General features: G+C 46.8%; 1 protein-coding gene across 1 annotated transcript; it reads left to right on the top strand.

Moving 5' to 3' along the window:
* Positions 1-4,323: 4,323 nt before the first annotated feature.
* KPNA6 (karyopherin alpha 6 (importin alpha 7)) lies at positions 4,324-13,502 on the top strand. Its single transcript, XM_009069396.1, has 13 exons — positions 4,324-4,427; positions 5,187-5,282; positions 5,942-6,041; positions 6,298-6,392; positions 7,475-7,606; positions 7,813-7,901; positions 8,779-8,878; positions 9,769-9,932; positions 10,661-10,739; positions 10,832-10,957; positions 11,506-11,633; positions 12,153-12,331; positions 13,318-13,502. The coding sequence occupies exons 1-13, from the start codon at positions 4,329-4,331 to the stop codon at positions 13,500-13,502; spliced, it is 1,572 nt and encodes a 523-aa protein (XP_009067644.1). The 5' UTR covers positions 4,324-4,328.
* The last annotated feature ends 1,454 nt before the right edge of the window (positions 13,503-14,956 follow it).

Raw genomic sequence — 14,956 nt, 5'->3', positions numbered from 1 at the left:
AAGCCCTGAGCTGGTGATTATTTGACAGGATTTCTTGTGTGGTTGTTCTGTAAGCACAACTGTTTAGCTTCCTTTTCTCTTCTGAGCAAAAAAAGGGATTTTTAATTTATCTTTCATTATTTTGATTCACTGCAAAAGTATCAAAGTGACAATCTGGGAATGTTCTTGGCTGATTCCTGGGAGCAGCTCAGAGCTGTCTCTATACAGTGTGTACAAATCTCTCATTAGTTCAATAATTTTTGTGCAGTGTGTACAAACAATTCAATCATTCGATACTTTTTATACAATGTGTACAAATATTGAGTCAATATTTTTATACAGTGTGCAAATATCAATTCCATAATTTCATAGTTATTTTTTACTCAATATTTTTATTAGTCAGTTTTATGCACTAATTTTTATACAGTTTATGACCTTTATCCATTTCTATGTAGTGAGTACAAATAACTCAACTGCTTTTATGTGTTTATTGCAACCAACTTCATTTAAGTTGTGTTTAACCACAGAGGATTTAATCTTCTCTTTCTGTGGATGCAAATGGAATCAGAAAGTTGTTTTGGACACAATTTTCTGGGAGAGAATCCTCCAGGGATGTTAATTTTATTCCTCTAGAGGTGTTAACTATGTTAACCATGGGTTAGGTTAGGGGAGGCAGGAGGAGCTGGGAGGCTCCTCTGGGATAACAGGGAAGTGTTTGACATGGAGAAACTTCCAGCTGGGGAGGAGAAACCCAAGGAATATGGTCAGTAAAGTTTGGGCAGGAGAAACCCAAGGAATATGGTCAGTAAAGTTTGGGCAGGAGAAACCCAAGGAATATGGTCAGTAAAGTTTGGGCAGGAGAAACCCAAGGAATATGGTCAGTAAAGTTTGGGCAGGAGAAACCCAAGGAATATGGTCAGTAAAGTTTGGGCAGGAGAAACCCAAGGAATATGGTCAGTAAGGTCTGGGCAGGAGAAACCTAAGGAATATGCTCAGTAAGGTTTGGGCAGGAGAAACCTAAGGAATATGGTCAGTAAGGTTTGTCCAGTGGAACTGAATAGTTCCTTAAGTGTTTTGCTGCTACTTGTCTCACTTAAGGAAGGTTTAATCTTAAGTGACCAAGGTTAGGCTCTCACAGGGAACACTGGAGTGGAAGTGGCCTTGGAGGTCATTATCCCAGGTCTGGCTCGGAGCTGGGAAGCTCTGGCTGTACCCAGCAGGCACTAATTGGCAGCTCAGAGCTGCTGTGTTCATCAAGTGTATTTATTTACACTTGCATAATTCCCCACTGCACACAGCAGCTGTCAGCCCTCCTGGCCAGGCTGTGCCATGCCCAGCTCTGTAACAGACACCTCCTGAAGATTCCCGTTGGGAAAGGGAGATTTGGCTTGAAAAGAGCTAAGTCAGGTCTGTCAGTGTCACTGTCCCTTGGCTCTGACTCAGCAGCACAATCCCTGCAGTGACTCAGCTCTGAGGGTTTAATCAGCAGCTGAATAAAGTGTTTGCAGCAAATGCTTTCTGTCAGGCAGAGGAATGGGAAGAGCCTCTTCGGGAAGGGGCAGGGCTGGATTCCTAACTCAGGAGCACCAGGGAGCTGTTAGAACCTTGGCATGGCAGCAGCAACCCTGGAATTGCATTTTCTGCTTTAGTTTATGTTGGCTTTGGACAGGATTTGAGTGCTCTGCTGAGCCTTCCAAGTCCAACTTTCACTCTGTGCTTCCTTTCTTTGAAGTGGTAAATACCTTTTCAGCCTTCAGTTTTTAAGGATGAGTGTGGCAACCTGGACTGGGAATTCTTTGGCTCACGTGGCAGCTGGAGGATTTCTTTTCTCTCAGTAAAGCCAACAGAACTGGAGCTAAATTTCTTCCATCTCCTGAGAGAGTTTCCTTTGCATAGGGAATGGGAAACGCACTGTTTGAGTTTCATCCCAAGGTTTGGCAGGAGATACAGTTTGGATTAACCTGGAGTTACACATCACCTGCACAGCCACTTGTGTAGCTCAGAACCAAACCAAACTTCTCTCACCTTGTTCCTGTTCTCTTTTGGCCTCTCTGCCAAGTTTTCCAGTTGCTGCTGATTCCCTGAGGATAGACAAGTCTCTCTGATCCAGGACCAGGAGTGTTCAGCTCTTCGGTGCCCGAGCAGAGCTTTCCATAGCTTTATTCCAGCAGCTCATCAGAGCTGACCCTGCAGAGCCACAGTCACCAGTTCTGCTCAGGAGACAGAAACAACTCTTGATCAGGTTGATAATCTTGAGATCTATTTCATGCGTCAGCCCTAAATTTTATGTCTGATTTGGCATCTTGGGGCTAATAGTTGGAGGATGTGATTGGAGGTGCAGAGCTTGGATGCTCCATGGAACTGTTGAAATGCAAATCTTGATGCTGTTTTCCCCTGGAGCTGCTGTGAATGAAGGTCACCAATGCAGGGAGGTGCTTGGCTCCAAAGGCACAGACTGGGAACTCTGTCAGGGGATGCCTAGGGCAGAAGGAATGTTTTGTCCAAGCTGAGTCAGAACTCTTTTAAATGGAGTCAATCTTCCAAGTGTGTTTGCTGTTTTCTTGAGTGAGGTTTTGGTGTAACCGACAGATTCTCCAGTGTTGCTCCTATTTGGAAGCTGTTGAATCCAGAGCTTTGCTTCTCCATCCCTCCACAGCCTCACTTAGTGGATTTTGCAGCTATTTCCACCGACAGGAGTGGAGTTTATAGTCAGCACAAAGCCTGACTTGCAGCTGAACTGGATGTTTGGTACTGAAATGCTGCAAGTCAAGAGTTTGGCATCCTGCTGTGTGCTCTGTGCTGGGGTTTGCTGCGGTCTGTGGGGCCTAAAACATTGGTGCTTCCTGGGAGGTCCTGATCCTGCACTCATCCATTGCCATGACAATGGGGTGGAATGTCCCAAATTAGCATTCTCATGTCATTTCAGCATTGACATGGATGATGGAGAGGGAAAAATCAGCGGAAATCATCCAAGAGAGAAACATGTGGGAGAGAAAAGAGGAAATTAAGTGATAGATTGTTGCAGTGATGTGAAAAACCACTCCTCAGGGCTTGGTGTATCTTTGGGGTTTCCCTGCAGTCCCCAGTGTTCTGGGAGGACAAAAAGAAAAGCTTTAAAGCGCAAGGTGACAAGTGTCCCTGAGTGAGGCTGTGCCAGCCTGGAGCCAGCTGAGCTGTCATGTGTCCCTGAGCCTTCCTGGGAATCCCACGTGGCCTCACTTTTTCCTCTTTTGTCTCTTAAAAACTACGCTTCGATTGAGGACTTTGTTTTCCAAAAGGAGAGTTGAAGATTCTGAAATTGGTTCGAGTGAAGCTTTCAACTCTTCCTCTCCTGTGTGGCTGCATGAGCCAAATCTAAACCTGTAGATTTCCATCTTCTTTGATGTATTTGTAGCTGTTTCTGGGAAATCACAGAACTGAAGGTATTTTGGGTCCTGTTCAGTTATTAATTTGGCCGGTTGTTTTCTCTTTCCGTAGCAATGACACGTTGGGTGTTTGGATGTTGTCTATGTCATTTCTTGGCTTGGCTGTGAACTTTCAGGGCTCAAACTTCTCCAGTTGATCTTGGAAGGACTCCAGAGTGGCTGGAGGGAGTTGATAAGTTGAAGTTTTCTGTGAGGCTGAAGGGGGAGGAGATAACACTGCAAACTCCCACAGGACACTGCACCTGCCCCACAAATATTGGTGTCCAGGGAAGCTCTGGAGGACTAACTTGGTTCAGGGTTAGTTTGGACTCTGTTTATCCTGATGCTTCCATCCTATCCTGGGAAAGGCAATAACCTGTGTTTGAAGAGATGACTCCACATGCTCAGAGCTGTGGATTGCACTGAGGAACTGATGTCCTTTCCCTGCTTGGGTTACTGCTTGGCCATGACTGCCTTCAACTGTGCCAAAGAGTGTCACTTCCCTCACTTGGAGGCAAACACAGCAGTGATCAATCAGGTTGGAACTGCTGCAGGAATCAGTGTGAGGCAGCAAAAGAAATAGGTCAGGGCTGAACCCCTGGGGGGACAGACATGGTCTGTGCCTCACCCACAGCTCCGTTCCTGCAGGCTTAGCATAAAGGCAAAGTCTTAGTTCTGTTGGGTTTTGCCACTATCTGGAACCAAATGTCCAGGGAGACAAATATCCAGGTGTGCTTTATACCAGGATGACACTTGGGGAAATAATTTCTGCTGAAACCCAGAGTAGAGTTTAGTTGTGCCTTTGTGTGACCAAATAAACATGTTTCATCTGACCATTCCATGCTGCTTCATGCGCATGGAGCTCCTGGTCAGCCAGGATCTGTGGCTAAGGGAGCAGAGAGTGAGGGGAACTGTTGGTGTGTTCTCTTCCCAGAAAACTATCGAATGAGGAGTTACAAGAACAAAGCCCTAAACCCCGAGGAAATGCGCCGGAGAAGGGAAGAGGAAGGAATTCAACTGCGCAAGCAGAAACGAGAGCAACAGGTAACTGTCATCTTGACTAGCTTGTGTAGAGCCTTAACCCAGCCAAGACTGTGCTGCTGCCAAACTGGAATCTTCAAGGATCTGTGCATTAAGGTTTGTTGGCAGTCCTTATTTTTCCTGTTCTAACTGAGATCTTGCCTGTGTCTCTCTCTCCACACTGAGCTCACGCCAAGAACTTGCCAAGCACTTTGTCCTTGGGGCTCTGGAGGTGGTTTTTGGTTTTTTTTTTTTTGTTCACAGATCCTTGGTTGGAAAGGTGGTGGTAAACACCCAACGTTGTTGTGGTGATTTTTGGTGGTGTTTTTGAGTTAGTGAGTGGGATGATTTCATTGAGAAGCAGAAGAGGAAGGGAAGGAATTGGCTCCATGTTTCTTAACCCTGAGGTATTTTTGGTTTGGAGGTTTATGGAAGCACAAGGTGATTCCAGTGGCTCACACTAAGCGTTTGCTCTGTTAGAGCATCACCCACAAACTCCTCAGTTCCCCTGACTTGTTAGGTCAAATTTGTACTTGCCTGTACCAGAGTCTCAGTGACTTTGGCATTTGCATATCTGAGAGCAAGACTTAGCATGTTTTCTTGTTGGGCTTTGTGTGCCAAACTCATCCTGAGAGTGCAGAGCTGCTATTAATGGCCACTCTGCTAGTCAGGTTACATTCAGTGGAGCTAAAGGTGTCTTGGTTGAGGAACAGGAATGTCTAGGTGTGGAACTTGTTCACCATTGCTTTCTAATAACAATCCCTGTGTTTTGCTCCCCACCAGCTCTTCAAAAGAAGGAATGTGGAGTCAATCAATGAAGATGACTCCATGTTTGATAGTCTCCTTGTGGACTCCTCCATTAGCTCCTCAACATGTGGGGTAAGAAACCTTTCCTTGTTGTGCCTCCAGGGAGGTTCAGTGCTTTGGGGGTGCTGAGACACTGGCACAGGTTGCCCAGAGAAGTTGTGGATTCTCCATCCCTGGGAGTGTTCCAGGCCAAGTTGGATGGGGCTTGGAGCAACTTGGGCTGGTGGAAGGTGTCTCTGCCCATGGCAGGGGGAGGAATAGGATGAGCTTTAAGTTCCTTCCAACCCAAACCATTCCATGGTTCTATGATTGCATGGAACTGACTGACCCTTGGCTAAAATGAAAAGGGTAAATTCATTACTCAAATGGAGGATCCAGAGGGACACCAAAACAGCCACAGCCCCTGGAAAACTCAGTCCATGCTCAGGAATCACCATCCTGCTGTTCACACTGGTTTATCAAGGGTTAATTTCAGCTGCAACATCACTTGAGCATGACCACAATCCTCCTCCAGGGTCTTCTGCTTTTAACCCATTCCCCACCCAAATGCTGGAAATGCCACTGCAGTGAACTGGAAAAGTCTGTCAGAAAGTAAATAACCTGCTGCAATCTCCAGTTTTGGCTTTTTGGATTCCTAACTAAGCACAAATCATGGTAGAATGTTGTGTCTATGATGCCTTTAATCTTAGTCTGAAGTGGAACCACATTTCTGTCTCTTTTCCCCCTTCTAGGAGGGAGTAATCACAGGAGAGATGGTAGAGATGCTTTTCTCAGATGACCCTGACCTACAGCTAACAACCACTCAGAAATTCAGGAAGTTACTCTCCAAAGGTAAAAACAACTCCTCCCTTCTCAGGATCCAACACAGCCTTTGTTTTCCAAGGGTTTGTGCACATGTGTTGCTGTACAGAAGCTTTGAAGGAATCTCTAAATGTGCTAATGGTTTAGAGTTGAATTGTCCAGAGAGTGACTCTGCAGGCTTATCTTGCCCAGTTCAGACCACCTTGAGTTAACTGATGAACATTTCATGTTTGTTCCTCCTCTGCACGAGACCTCTGTAGTGTCTGATACTGCTTTGCTGTTTCAGAGCCAAATCCTCCAATAGATGAAGTGATAAACACTCAGGGAGTGGTGGAGAGATTTGTTGAGTTCCTGAAAAGAAGTGAAAATTGCACACTACAGGTAAAGGAGTTTGTGTGGGGAATTCTTTGTGCTTGTGTAGCTGTGTAACCTTTGCTCAGCAACAGGAACCCACAGGTGCTCTCAGGGGAAAGTGATGCTTTGGACCCCAAAACTGAAGGTGATATGATCTAGAGGAGGAGACAAAGGGAGTCTGTGATGTTTAGGCAAAAAAAAGATGATTCTAAGTGGCTCTGAGTTAAATTCTTGGCAGAATGGTGGCAAAAATGAAAAGAGTTTGGCCTTCCTGTGCCTGGTATTCCTGCGGGGAGCAGGTGAAGCCATAGAATAAATGTATAGGAAGAAATTGAGATGATTTCTTTTCTGAGGGGTGAGGAAAAACCTCAGTTCTTAGAGGCTTTTAAGTCCAGGCCAAGAATCTTGTTAGAAATGGGTTAGCAGTGCTGCTCCTGCCCAGGGCAGAGGGATGGACTGAGTGGCTGCTTGAGATTCCTTCCAGCTTGGTAAGAACTCTGGTTACTCTGGAGGGGTTAAAGATACTTCCATACATGGAATTTCATCCAAGTTGATGACTGCTTTGATCCCTCTCCCTGCCCTCTGGCCCCAGGCCATTGCCTTAGGGGCTTCACTGCTAGATGAACTGAAAAAAGAAAGGGAAAATCAGGGAATTCCTGCTCAGCTTCACTTGAACTTGAGGCATCTTTGAGGTGTCAGGTGAAATGCAGCAAACTTTCTAACTCCATGTGTGTTCATGCACTGTGTGACTTCACTTTCCTTGCTGGGAGGTGGTTGTAGAGGTGAAATGATGTGTGACATCTTCACTTGCTGCTCCTTGGAGTAGCTGTAGCCTCTGAGAAGGTTTTTAGTAGCTGGGACTGGTTTTACTGCTCAAGAACATAAACCCCTCTGAGTATTGAGGTGTTCTCCTGTGACATTATGTGTTTGAGAGATGATCCCTAAGGTTCATCCCAACCCCTTAACACACTGTGAAACTGTGATGTGCTTCTTTCTCTCACACCCTCTTCAGTAGAAGTTGAGGGAATTATAGCCAAACTGTAAGGACAAAAATGACCCTAAATCAGGATTGTTTTACTCACACTCTGTCACCTCTTTGCTTGTTGCAGTTCGAGGCTGCTTGGGCACTGACAAACATTGCATCAGGGACTTCCCAACAAACCAAAATAGTCATTGAGGCTGGGGCAGTTCCTATCTTTATAGAGCTGTTAAACTCTGACTTTGAGGATGTTCAGGAACAGGTAAGGATCCACTCCTTCCTTTGGGAATGGTGGGAGAAGTACAGTGGATAAAGTGCAGTGTTATGAATGAGTGACCTGTGGCTCCAGACCACAAATCCAAGTGGTGTTTGCCTGAAATGATGGGAAAAAAAATGCTTCTTTAGCACACTGCCTGTTTCTTCCTCTGTTAGAAACTGAATGCTAAAACTGTTGCTGTTTCCTTTCAGGCTGTCTGGGCATTGGGGAACATTGCTGGAGACAGCTCTGTGTGTAGAGATTATGTCCTTAACTGCGCTATCCTTCCTCCCTTGTTAATGTGAGTAGCCATGAACACTTGGCCAATGCAGTTCTTGGAATCCCATTGTACCACAGATGCAACTTTGGAGCTGGGCCAATAGATTCCCTGGAATTGAGTGGTGGTGATCACTGGGAATCAAACCATTGGTGCCAGATGAATTCCCAGTTCAGACAAGGATCTGATAAGCAGAGTGGATCACATGTCTTCTCACAGACCTTTACACTGCTCTGGGTGTGAAGTGGGTGCTGCTTGTCCTTCTGGAGTCACAGGGCTTGCTGTGTCACTGGGTGTCCCTCAGCTCTCTGCTTGTGCTGTGGATTTCAGGGCCTTGGAGTGGGTTTTCTGGGACAGAGGAGAGGGAGCAGGTCTGGCTAACACCTCCCTTGGTGTGGTGCACACCCACTGAACTCAGATCTGTCTCTCAGGGCTCTCATTGCTCTGGAAGGAATTCGTCTTCATCCCATCCCTGGCAAACTGAGGCTTTGTTCCAAATGACTTGTTTTCCTGTCAGCAGTGGTGGCTGTGACTGCTCACCCACAGGACTCGCTGTCCTGCTCAGAGCTGAGACTGAGCAGTTCATGTCACCTGTTTGTGGTGAGGACTCAGCATCTCCCTGGGCTGAACTGGAACTTGGAACTGCACTTGGCTCCTGTCTAAAGTGGAACTTGCCTTCCTGCCCCATATGCCTTGGCATTGTTAGGACTTAGAGCTGTTTGTCCTAAGAATTAGTCACATGTCATTTCTTGCTTGTTGAGAGGCTCAAGTGACAAGCAGCATGGCTTGAGCTACACCCAGTGAAACAGTGCTTTGACTTCCATAAAATCACACTGGTTTGAGTTGGTTTGGTCCCCTCAGCTTCCACATGGATTGTAATCCATGGTAACTCTCTCTTCAGGCTCCTCACCAAGTCCACCAGGTTGACAATGACACGAAATGCTGTCTGGGCCTTGTCAAACCTGTGCAGAGGAAAGAGTCCACCACCTGCTTTTGAGAAGGTGAGAACAGACACCCTGTGGCTCACAGGTGGTGGGGAAACACCCAGCTCAGGTGGCTAAGTTAGTTTGGGCTGTTGGGACTTGTGTAAGTCACTCCAGGAGGGAACAGGGTGAGGTTCCTCCTGCTGAGGTTGATGTGGCTGTTGAGCAGATGTTTGAGGACCAGTTTAATGCTCTGCCATCAGCTGAACCCTCAAGTGAGGGGTAAGCTCAGAATTCCTGCAAGGCTTCTCCAAACCCTTTAGTTATGAACTCTGAAATTTTGAGGCTTTACTCAAATTATGACTATTCTAAGGCCTCAAAATGCTGCAAACAGGTTCCTGTAGCTATGTAGGAGCTGTGGTACCTTCCCTTTCTCTGGGAACCTAACAGAGGTCCTGCTTGGCCTCTCATCCTTCTTTGGTAGGACAGAAATGCTCTAAATCTGTGTTTTCACTTGTTTTTAGTGAAAGTACATGAGTAAACACTGGGAAGCCTGTGGTGAGGGGAAAAAAAATCTCAATTGAATGGGAATATAAACCCACTTAGCCAAGTACTCAGAGGTGTAATTTGATGGTTGCTGCTTGGAATATTGAGCTGGTTTGGGGGGTTTTAGGAGCCAAAAGTGGAGCAGAACTCTTACACAGGAATGTGAGAAGCTTCCAGACAGTGGTGACACTTGTTTCAGGTGTCTAGACTTGGTCTGAGAGCAAGAGATGTAATTTGGCTGTAGCAACAAAGCTGCTGAGGTGTCTCTGGACACTGACCAGGAGGTGTGTGAACCAGCACAGGGAAGAAGCTACTGACTAGGGGGAAGAATCTATGGACATTCAGGACTTTTCTCAGGAGGTTTCTCTGCAGCTGTGGTGGCTCTGGGCAGCTCCTGATCCCTATGGTGTTTATTGTTGCAGGTGTCTCCTTGCCTGCCAGTGCTGTCCAGGCTGCTGTTCAACAGTGACTCTGACCTGCTGGCAGATGCCTGTTGGGCTCTGTCCTACCTGTCAGATGGGCCCAATGAGAAGATCCAGGCAGTTGTGGACTCTGGGGTGTGTCGGCGGCTGGTGGAGCTCTTAATGTGAGTATCTGGTCCTGCTGCTCCTGCCCTGTCAGCCTGGGGAGCAGGAGAGGGAGTGTGGCTCCATATCAGTCCCCTCAGAACACTCCTGTGCACACAGGATCCAGCTGATGATCCAGCTGATCCAACTTCAGGTGAAGGTCAGCTGAAGCTGAGGAGAATCTGGAGGAGGTTGAGTTTGACTTGAGCCAACTGAGTGTTTTCCAGTTGGTTATACTCTACACTGGTGAAAAGACACCTGTGCTGGTCTCAACATCACTCCCCCAAATTACAAATTCACTGATAAAAGCAACCTTATCCCTAGAAATTTCTGCAGTTGGACCATAGGAGTGTGAGCCAAGTAGATGAAGTGGGAAGAGCTCATTAAGGAAAGGTCAAACTGACACTTTTGCTCTGTGCATTGCAGTGTCTTGTGCTCTCCAGCTGTGCTGTGGAGCCCAGTGACTAGGCAAATCAAAAAGAGATGGTTAACCAAAGTCAGTGTGGATTTGTCTCCAATATCTATATGGAAAATGGGCATCCATATGGAAAATAGAGAGAATTGGGATGTAAAGGATGAAACTACATTGCAGCTTTGTTTTCAGTGGCTATACAGTCAACTGACTGTGGGATTCCATATGCCAGGGGATGGAATGCTGAGGAAATAATGCAGGTGAGATGTTGGGCAGAGACTATTCCAAACATCCCAGTGATCTGATGGATTTGTGTCCTTTATCATCTTCCTGCAGGCACAATGACTACAAAGTGGCCTCTCCAGCTCTGAGAGCAGTTGGCAACATCGTGACAGGAGATGACATCCAGACCCAGGTGAGAGGAGAGGACATTCCTGCAGGGAATGCAGTGTCCATCAGCTCCATCCCTGGCACTGCTGATCTCACTTCTGCTTCCTTTCTCCAAAGGTGATTCTAAACTGCTCAGCACTGCCTTGTCTCCTTCATTTATTAAGCAGTCCCAAGGAATCCATCAGGAAAGAAGCTTGCTGGACTATATCCAACATCACAGCAGGAAACAGAGCACAAATACAGGTACAGCCTCTGCAGGTGATCCCACCTTCCAAGCTCAGCATTAGGGATTTGCAGCTTTTCCCTCACCTGAGGTTGGGTTTGTTCACATCTCTTAACCCTGCAGTGATTTAGTGCTCCAAACATCTGCCAAAGGAGCTGGAAAAGAGCTTAGGAATGACACCAGCACAGAGCAGCCTGAAATGATTCCCACAGGCTGGATCATTGGGATAAGAGGAGATAGAGCTCCTATTCCTCCCTGTTTCCCTGTTCAATCCCTTGGAAGAGCTGGAGCTCCTTGAGTTGCAATTCCTGACCTACATAGGAAGCAGCTCAGTGCTGGAAGCATTCCCACAGCATAGCTGCCATAATAGGGATTGTCTGTTGTGCTAGTTATGGAATATCTCCTGTTAATAGGATTTGGCTGAGGAATCAAAACAAGAGGAATCACATAAGGGTCCAACTGGGAAGTTTTTTGCATGGGGAAGCGAAGGTAGAGCTTTGTTACAGGTTCTTTTAGGGAACATGTTGCCAATCCCAACCCTTTCTCCCTGTTCTCTCTCCCCCCTCAGGCAGTGATAGATGCCAACATCTTCCCAGTGCTGATAGAAATCCTGCAGAAGGCAGAATTCCGCACAAGGAAAGAAGCAGCTTGGGCCATCACCAACGCCACGTCGGGAGGAACTCCTGAGCAGATCAGGTACTCCTGGGCCTTCTCCTGGGGGAAATCTGCCTCAATTCCTGAGAGTTTTGCCTCCAGGGGAGCTGCAAGGCAAGAGAGGAGTTTGGAGAAGCTCCAGAGAGCACCTGAGACCCAGACAGAGCCTTAAGTGGATCAGACACTGCTGTAAATCCTTTTGGATAAGGCTAATCTATTCCAAACTACCTTCTCCACTCTCCTTTGGGCAGCTTAGATAAGGGTAAATGTCCAAACCTGATGACAGATTAAATTCCAGTGTGGATTTAATTTTAGCAGCACTTGGATTCCAAAAGTAGCTCCTTTTCCTAAGAAAAATAAAAGAGAGAGGTTGCTGGAAAAGGGGGATGAGTATGTAAGTGCAAATAAGTGGATAAAAATCAACCTTGCAGAGCAGTAAATACATATTTTATGGTAAATTCACGTGCTTTAGTTTGCCTCATTTCCTTTGTTGTTCTGGATGGAGCAAAGCTGATGCTTCCCAGCCCCTGACCCTGAGGTGTGTGTTGTCTCTCTCCTCAGATATCTGGTGAATTTGGGTTGTATCAAACCCCTGTGTGATCTACTGACTGTCATGGACTCCAAGATTGTCCTGGTGGCATTGAATGGGCTGGAGAACATCCTGAGGTTGGGAGAGCAAGAAGTCAACCAGAGTGGGACAGGAGTCAATCCCTACTGCAGCCTGATCGAGGAGGCCTATGGTAGGTGGGGGCTGAGGGCACTGTGGTATTGATGATCTGTTGGTTCTTTGTTGTGTTAAGGGGTTTAGTATATTCCAAAATAGCCAATATTTGTTCCAAAGTTGCTTTTTTTTTGCTTGAGGAGAATCAGAGAAAATCAGAATCACAGGCTCAGAAAAAGACCTCTGAGATCTTCAAGTCCAACCTGTGACCATAGACCAGACTATGGCACTTAGTGCCACATCCAGTTTCTCCTTAAATAGAAAATACTTGGAGCAAAACAAGGAGAAAATACTTCGAAGTACAAACCATCAGAGCTCTGATCCAAGCTCCCAAGGCCTGGAGGCCAAGTGATAACTCTGTCTTGCTCCAGGTGGGAATATTAACCAGCAATGAGCTGAGCTAAGTGAAAAGTGACAATTCTAGGCCTAAAATTGCTCTAACTACCCAGCTGAACACTAGAAATCCAGGGAGACTTTGCTTTTCCCTGGAGAGGCTTAATTTGGTGGTGATGGATCTTTTTTTGTCCTGTTCTCAATGCTTTGAGGAACAAGTTCCTATTTTGGTCTGAAACTCCCTGTGAGCTGCTTTGTCCTCTCCCTGACTGTTACACTCTGTGTCCTGGTTCTCTCTGCAAGATTAATTCCTGGAATTCCTGAGGGTATATCCTGCTTGGATGCTTTCTGGGCAGCTGTGGATTTAATTAGGACAGCTCAAAGCTGGAGGCTACTGGGCCAGGCCCTGCTGCTCCCAAATTCCTTACAGCCATTTTTTTCCTGGCACTGGAATCTGGTGTAGTGTCCAGCAGGGAACACCTCTGGGTGAGCTCAACCTGCCTTTGGGAAGGCATTAAAGCTTCCTGAGAGGGAAGCAGCTCTGGAATAGTTGGATTTAGGTGTCAGGAGTGCAAATCTAACACAGAGGTGTTAGGGACAAGGGAGGATGTGGGACAGGGAAAACAACTGCAGGATCTGGTTTCTTCACATTCCACTATCTTTCCCTCCAAGGTTTGGATAAGATAGAATTCCTGCAGAGCCACGAGAACCAGGAAATCTACCAAAAGGCCTTTGACCTGATTGAGCACTACTTTGGAGTGGAGGAGGACTCAGCTGTGGCTCCTCAGGTGGATGAGAACCAGCAGCAATACATCTTCCAGCAACCTGAAGGCCCCATGGATGGCTTCCAGCTATAATGTGCCCTGGGGAGAATCCCAAAAAACACCACAAACTCTTCTGGAAAGCAACTGGGAGCAGCATCCTCTTCTTGCTGGGAAGGCTGAACCACCACCTACTCCACTTGTCAAGAGAACTCTTCTTCCTTCAAACCAATACAAACAGCTCTTTGTCCTGGTGGAGAGAAAGGGATTGGCTTTCCCTGGGTTCTTTGGGCTGCTGCACACCTGGCTTGGAGGCAGGAAAAGGGGTGGAGGCAGGACATGGAGGTGACAGGTGGCACCTCATGGTGGTGTGTGCTTTGTGGTGGTTGTTCTCCCCACACAGGCAGTTGTGGCCTCGGGGACTTGGCTGAGGTCTCAGCTGGGTGAGGATGAGGATGGAGGGAGAATTCTCCCACAGCCACTGCAAAACAGGCCTTGAGCTATTTAATTCATTCAGTTGGGGTTTTTTTTGTTGGGTTGTGTTTTTTTTTTTTTTGCACATGTTACTCTTTATTAAAGACTGATTTGCCAAGAGCAAAGTTCAGCCCTGGCCTTTCTCCTTCAGTGGATACTCCTGGGTGAACCCAGTCTGAGTTCCCTGAAAATGGACATTAAAATGGGAAGTTCTCCCACTCTTGGGAAGATTTTTTTTTTTCCTGCTGCTTCCCTTGGTTTAGAATTTTTTTGTTTGTTTTTTGAAGAACTGCTAGTGCTATTTCCAAGGATTAAAAAGCACCAAGAGCCCAAAGTTGGGACCTGAGCTAGGGTGGATGTTTTGGAGCAGTTGCTGTTGCACAGGTTTGGTTTGCATTGTACTGACTGACACCAGAGCTCTGAAATGCTGAACCCACCTTCACCTTTACTTGAAATTATTTTCCATGAGAAACATGGTCTGAATTCTGGGGAGGGGGGGGTGTTGTTGGGGTTTTTTTTCCTGCTTTGGGTTGGTTTGGGAAAAGACTTGGCTCTACCTATGTGAGCTCCAGCAGCACCAGGCTTGAGTTTTCAGCTTTACCTCCTGCTCACAGTTGGATAAATGTACATTTTACTTCCCCCCCCTCCAAAAAAAAAAAGGCAAATCTCTGTATTTTTTATATGATACATAGGTAGAATATTTGTCTAATTGGGCCACAGAGAGAAAAACTCTATCTGCAATTGCTGTAACTTCTGTAAATAGAAGCACTGTGAGGCAGGACCTGGAAGCCACAGGGGTTCAGGGGTTCCTGCTGCTGCTCCCCTTCCCTCCTGGAGCTACCTGAGCCCCTGGCAGGGACTGGGCCAGGATGTCAGTGAAACCAGAGCAGAGCACAGGGAGTTGGGTGGGTATGGGGGGGTCGTCCCACGGGGTGGGTGGCTGCTCTCACCCTGCCTGGGCCCGTGTTGTGGAACAATAAACTCACCTGTGCAGGTGACCAGGTGTGGGGTGAGTCTGTGGGGGCTCTGCGACCTCGGGGAGGGATCCTCGGGGCACTTAGGGAGGGTTGGACAGT

Source organism: Acanthisitta chloris, unplaced genomic scaffold (assembly GCF_000695815.1).
Source record: "Acanthisitta chloris isolate BGI_N310 unplaced genomic scaffold, ASM69581v1 scaffold38892, whole genome shotgun sequence".
Classification (NCBI taxonomy): domain Eukaryota; kingdom Metazoa; phylum Chordata; class Aves; order Passeriformes; family Acanthisittidae; genus Acanthisitta; species Acanthisitta chloris.
The sequence above is the reverse complement of the archived record's forward strand: the minus strand, read 5'-3'. Positions and strand labels throughout refer to the sequence as shown.

Bases quoted from the DNA above. Each gene is read 5' to 3' on its own strand.
- KPNA6 (XM_009069396.1), top strand. From the start codon at position 4,329: ATGAGGAGTTACAAGAACAAAGCCCTAAACCCCGAGGAAATGCGCCGG. The intron at 6,393-7,474 runs GTAAAGGAGTTT...TGCTTGTTGCAG, and splicing joins GTGAAAATTGCACACTACAG to TTCGAGGCTGCTTGGGCACT. The intron at 11,634-12,152 runs GTACTCCTGGGC...CTCTCTCCTCAG, and splicing joins GGAACTCCTGAGCAGATCAG to ATATCTGGTGAATTTGGGTT.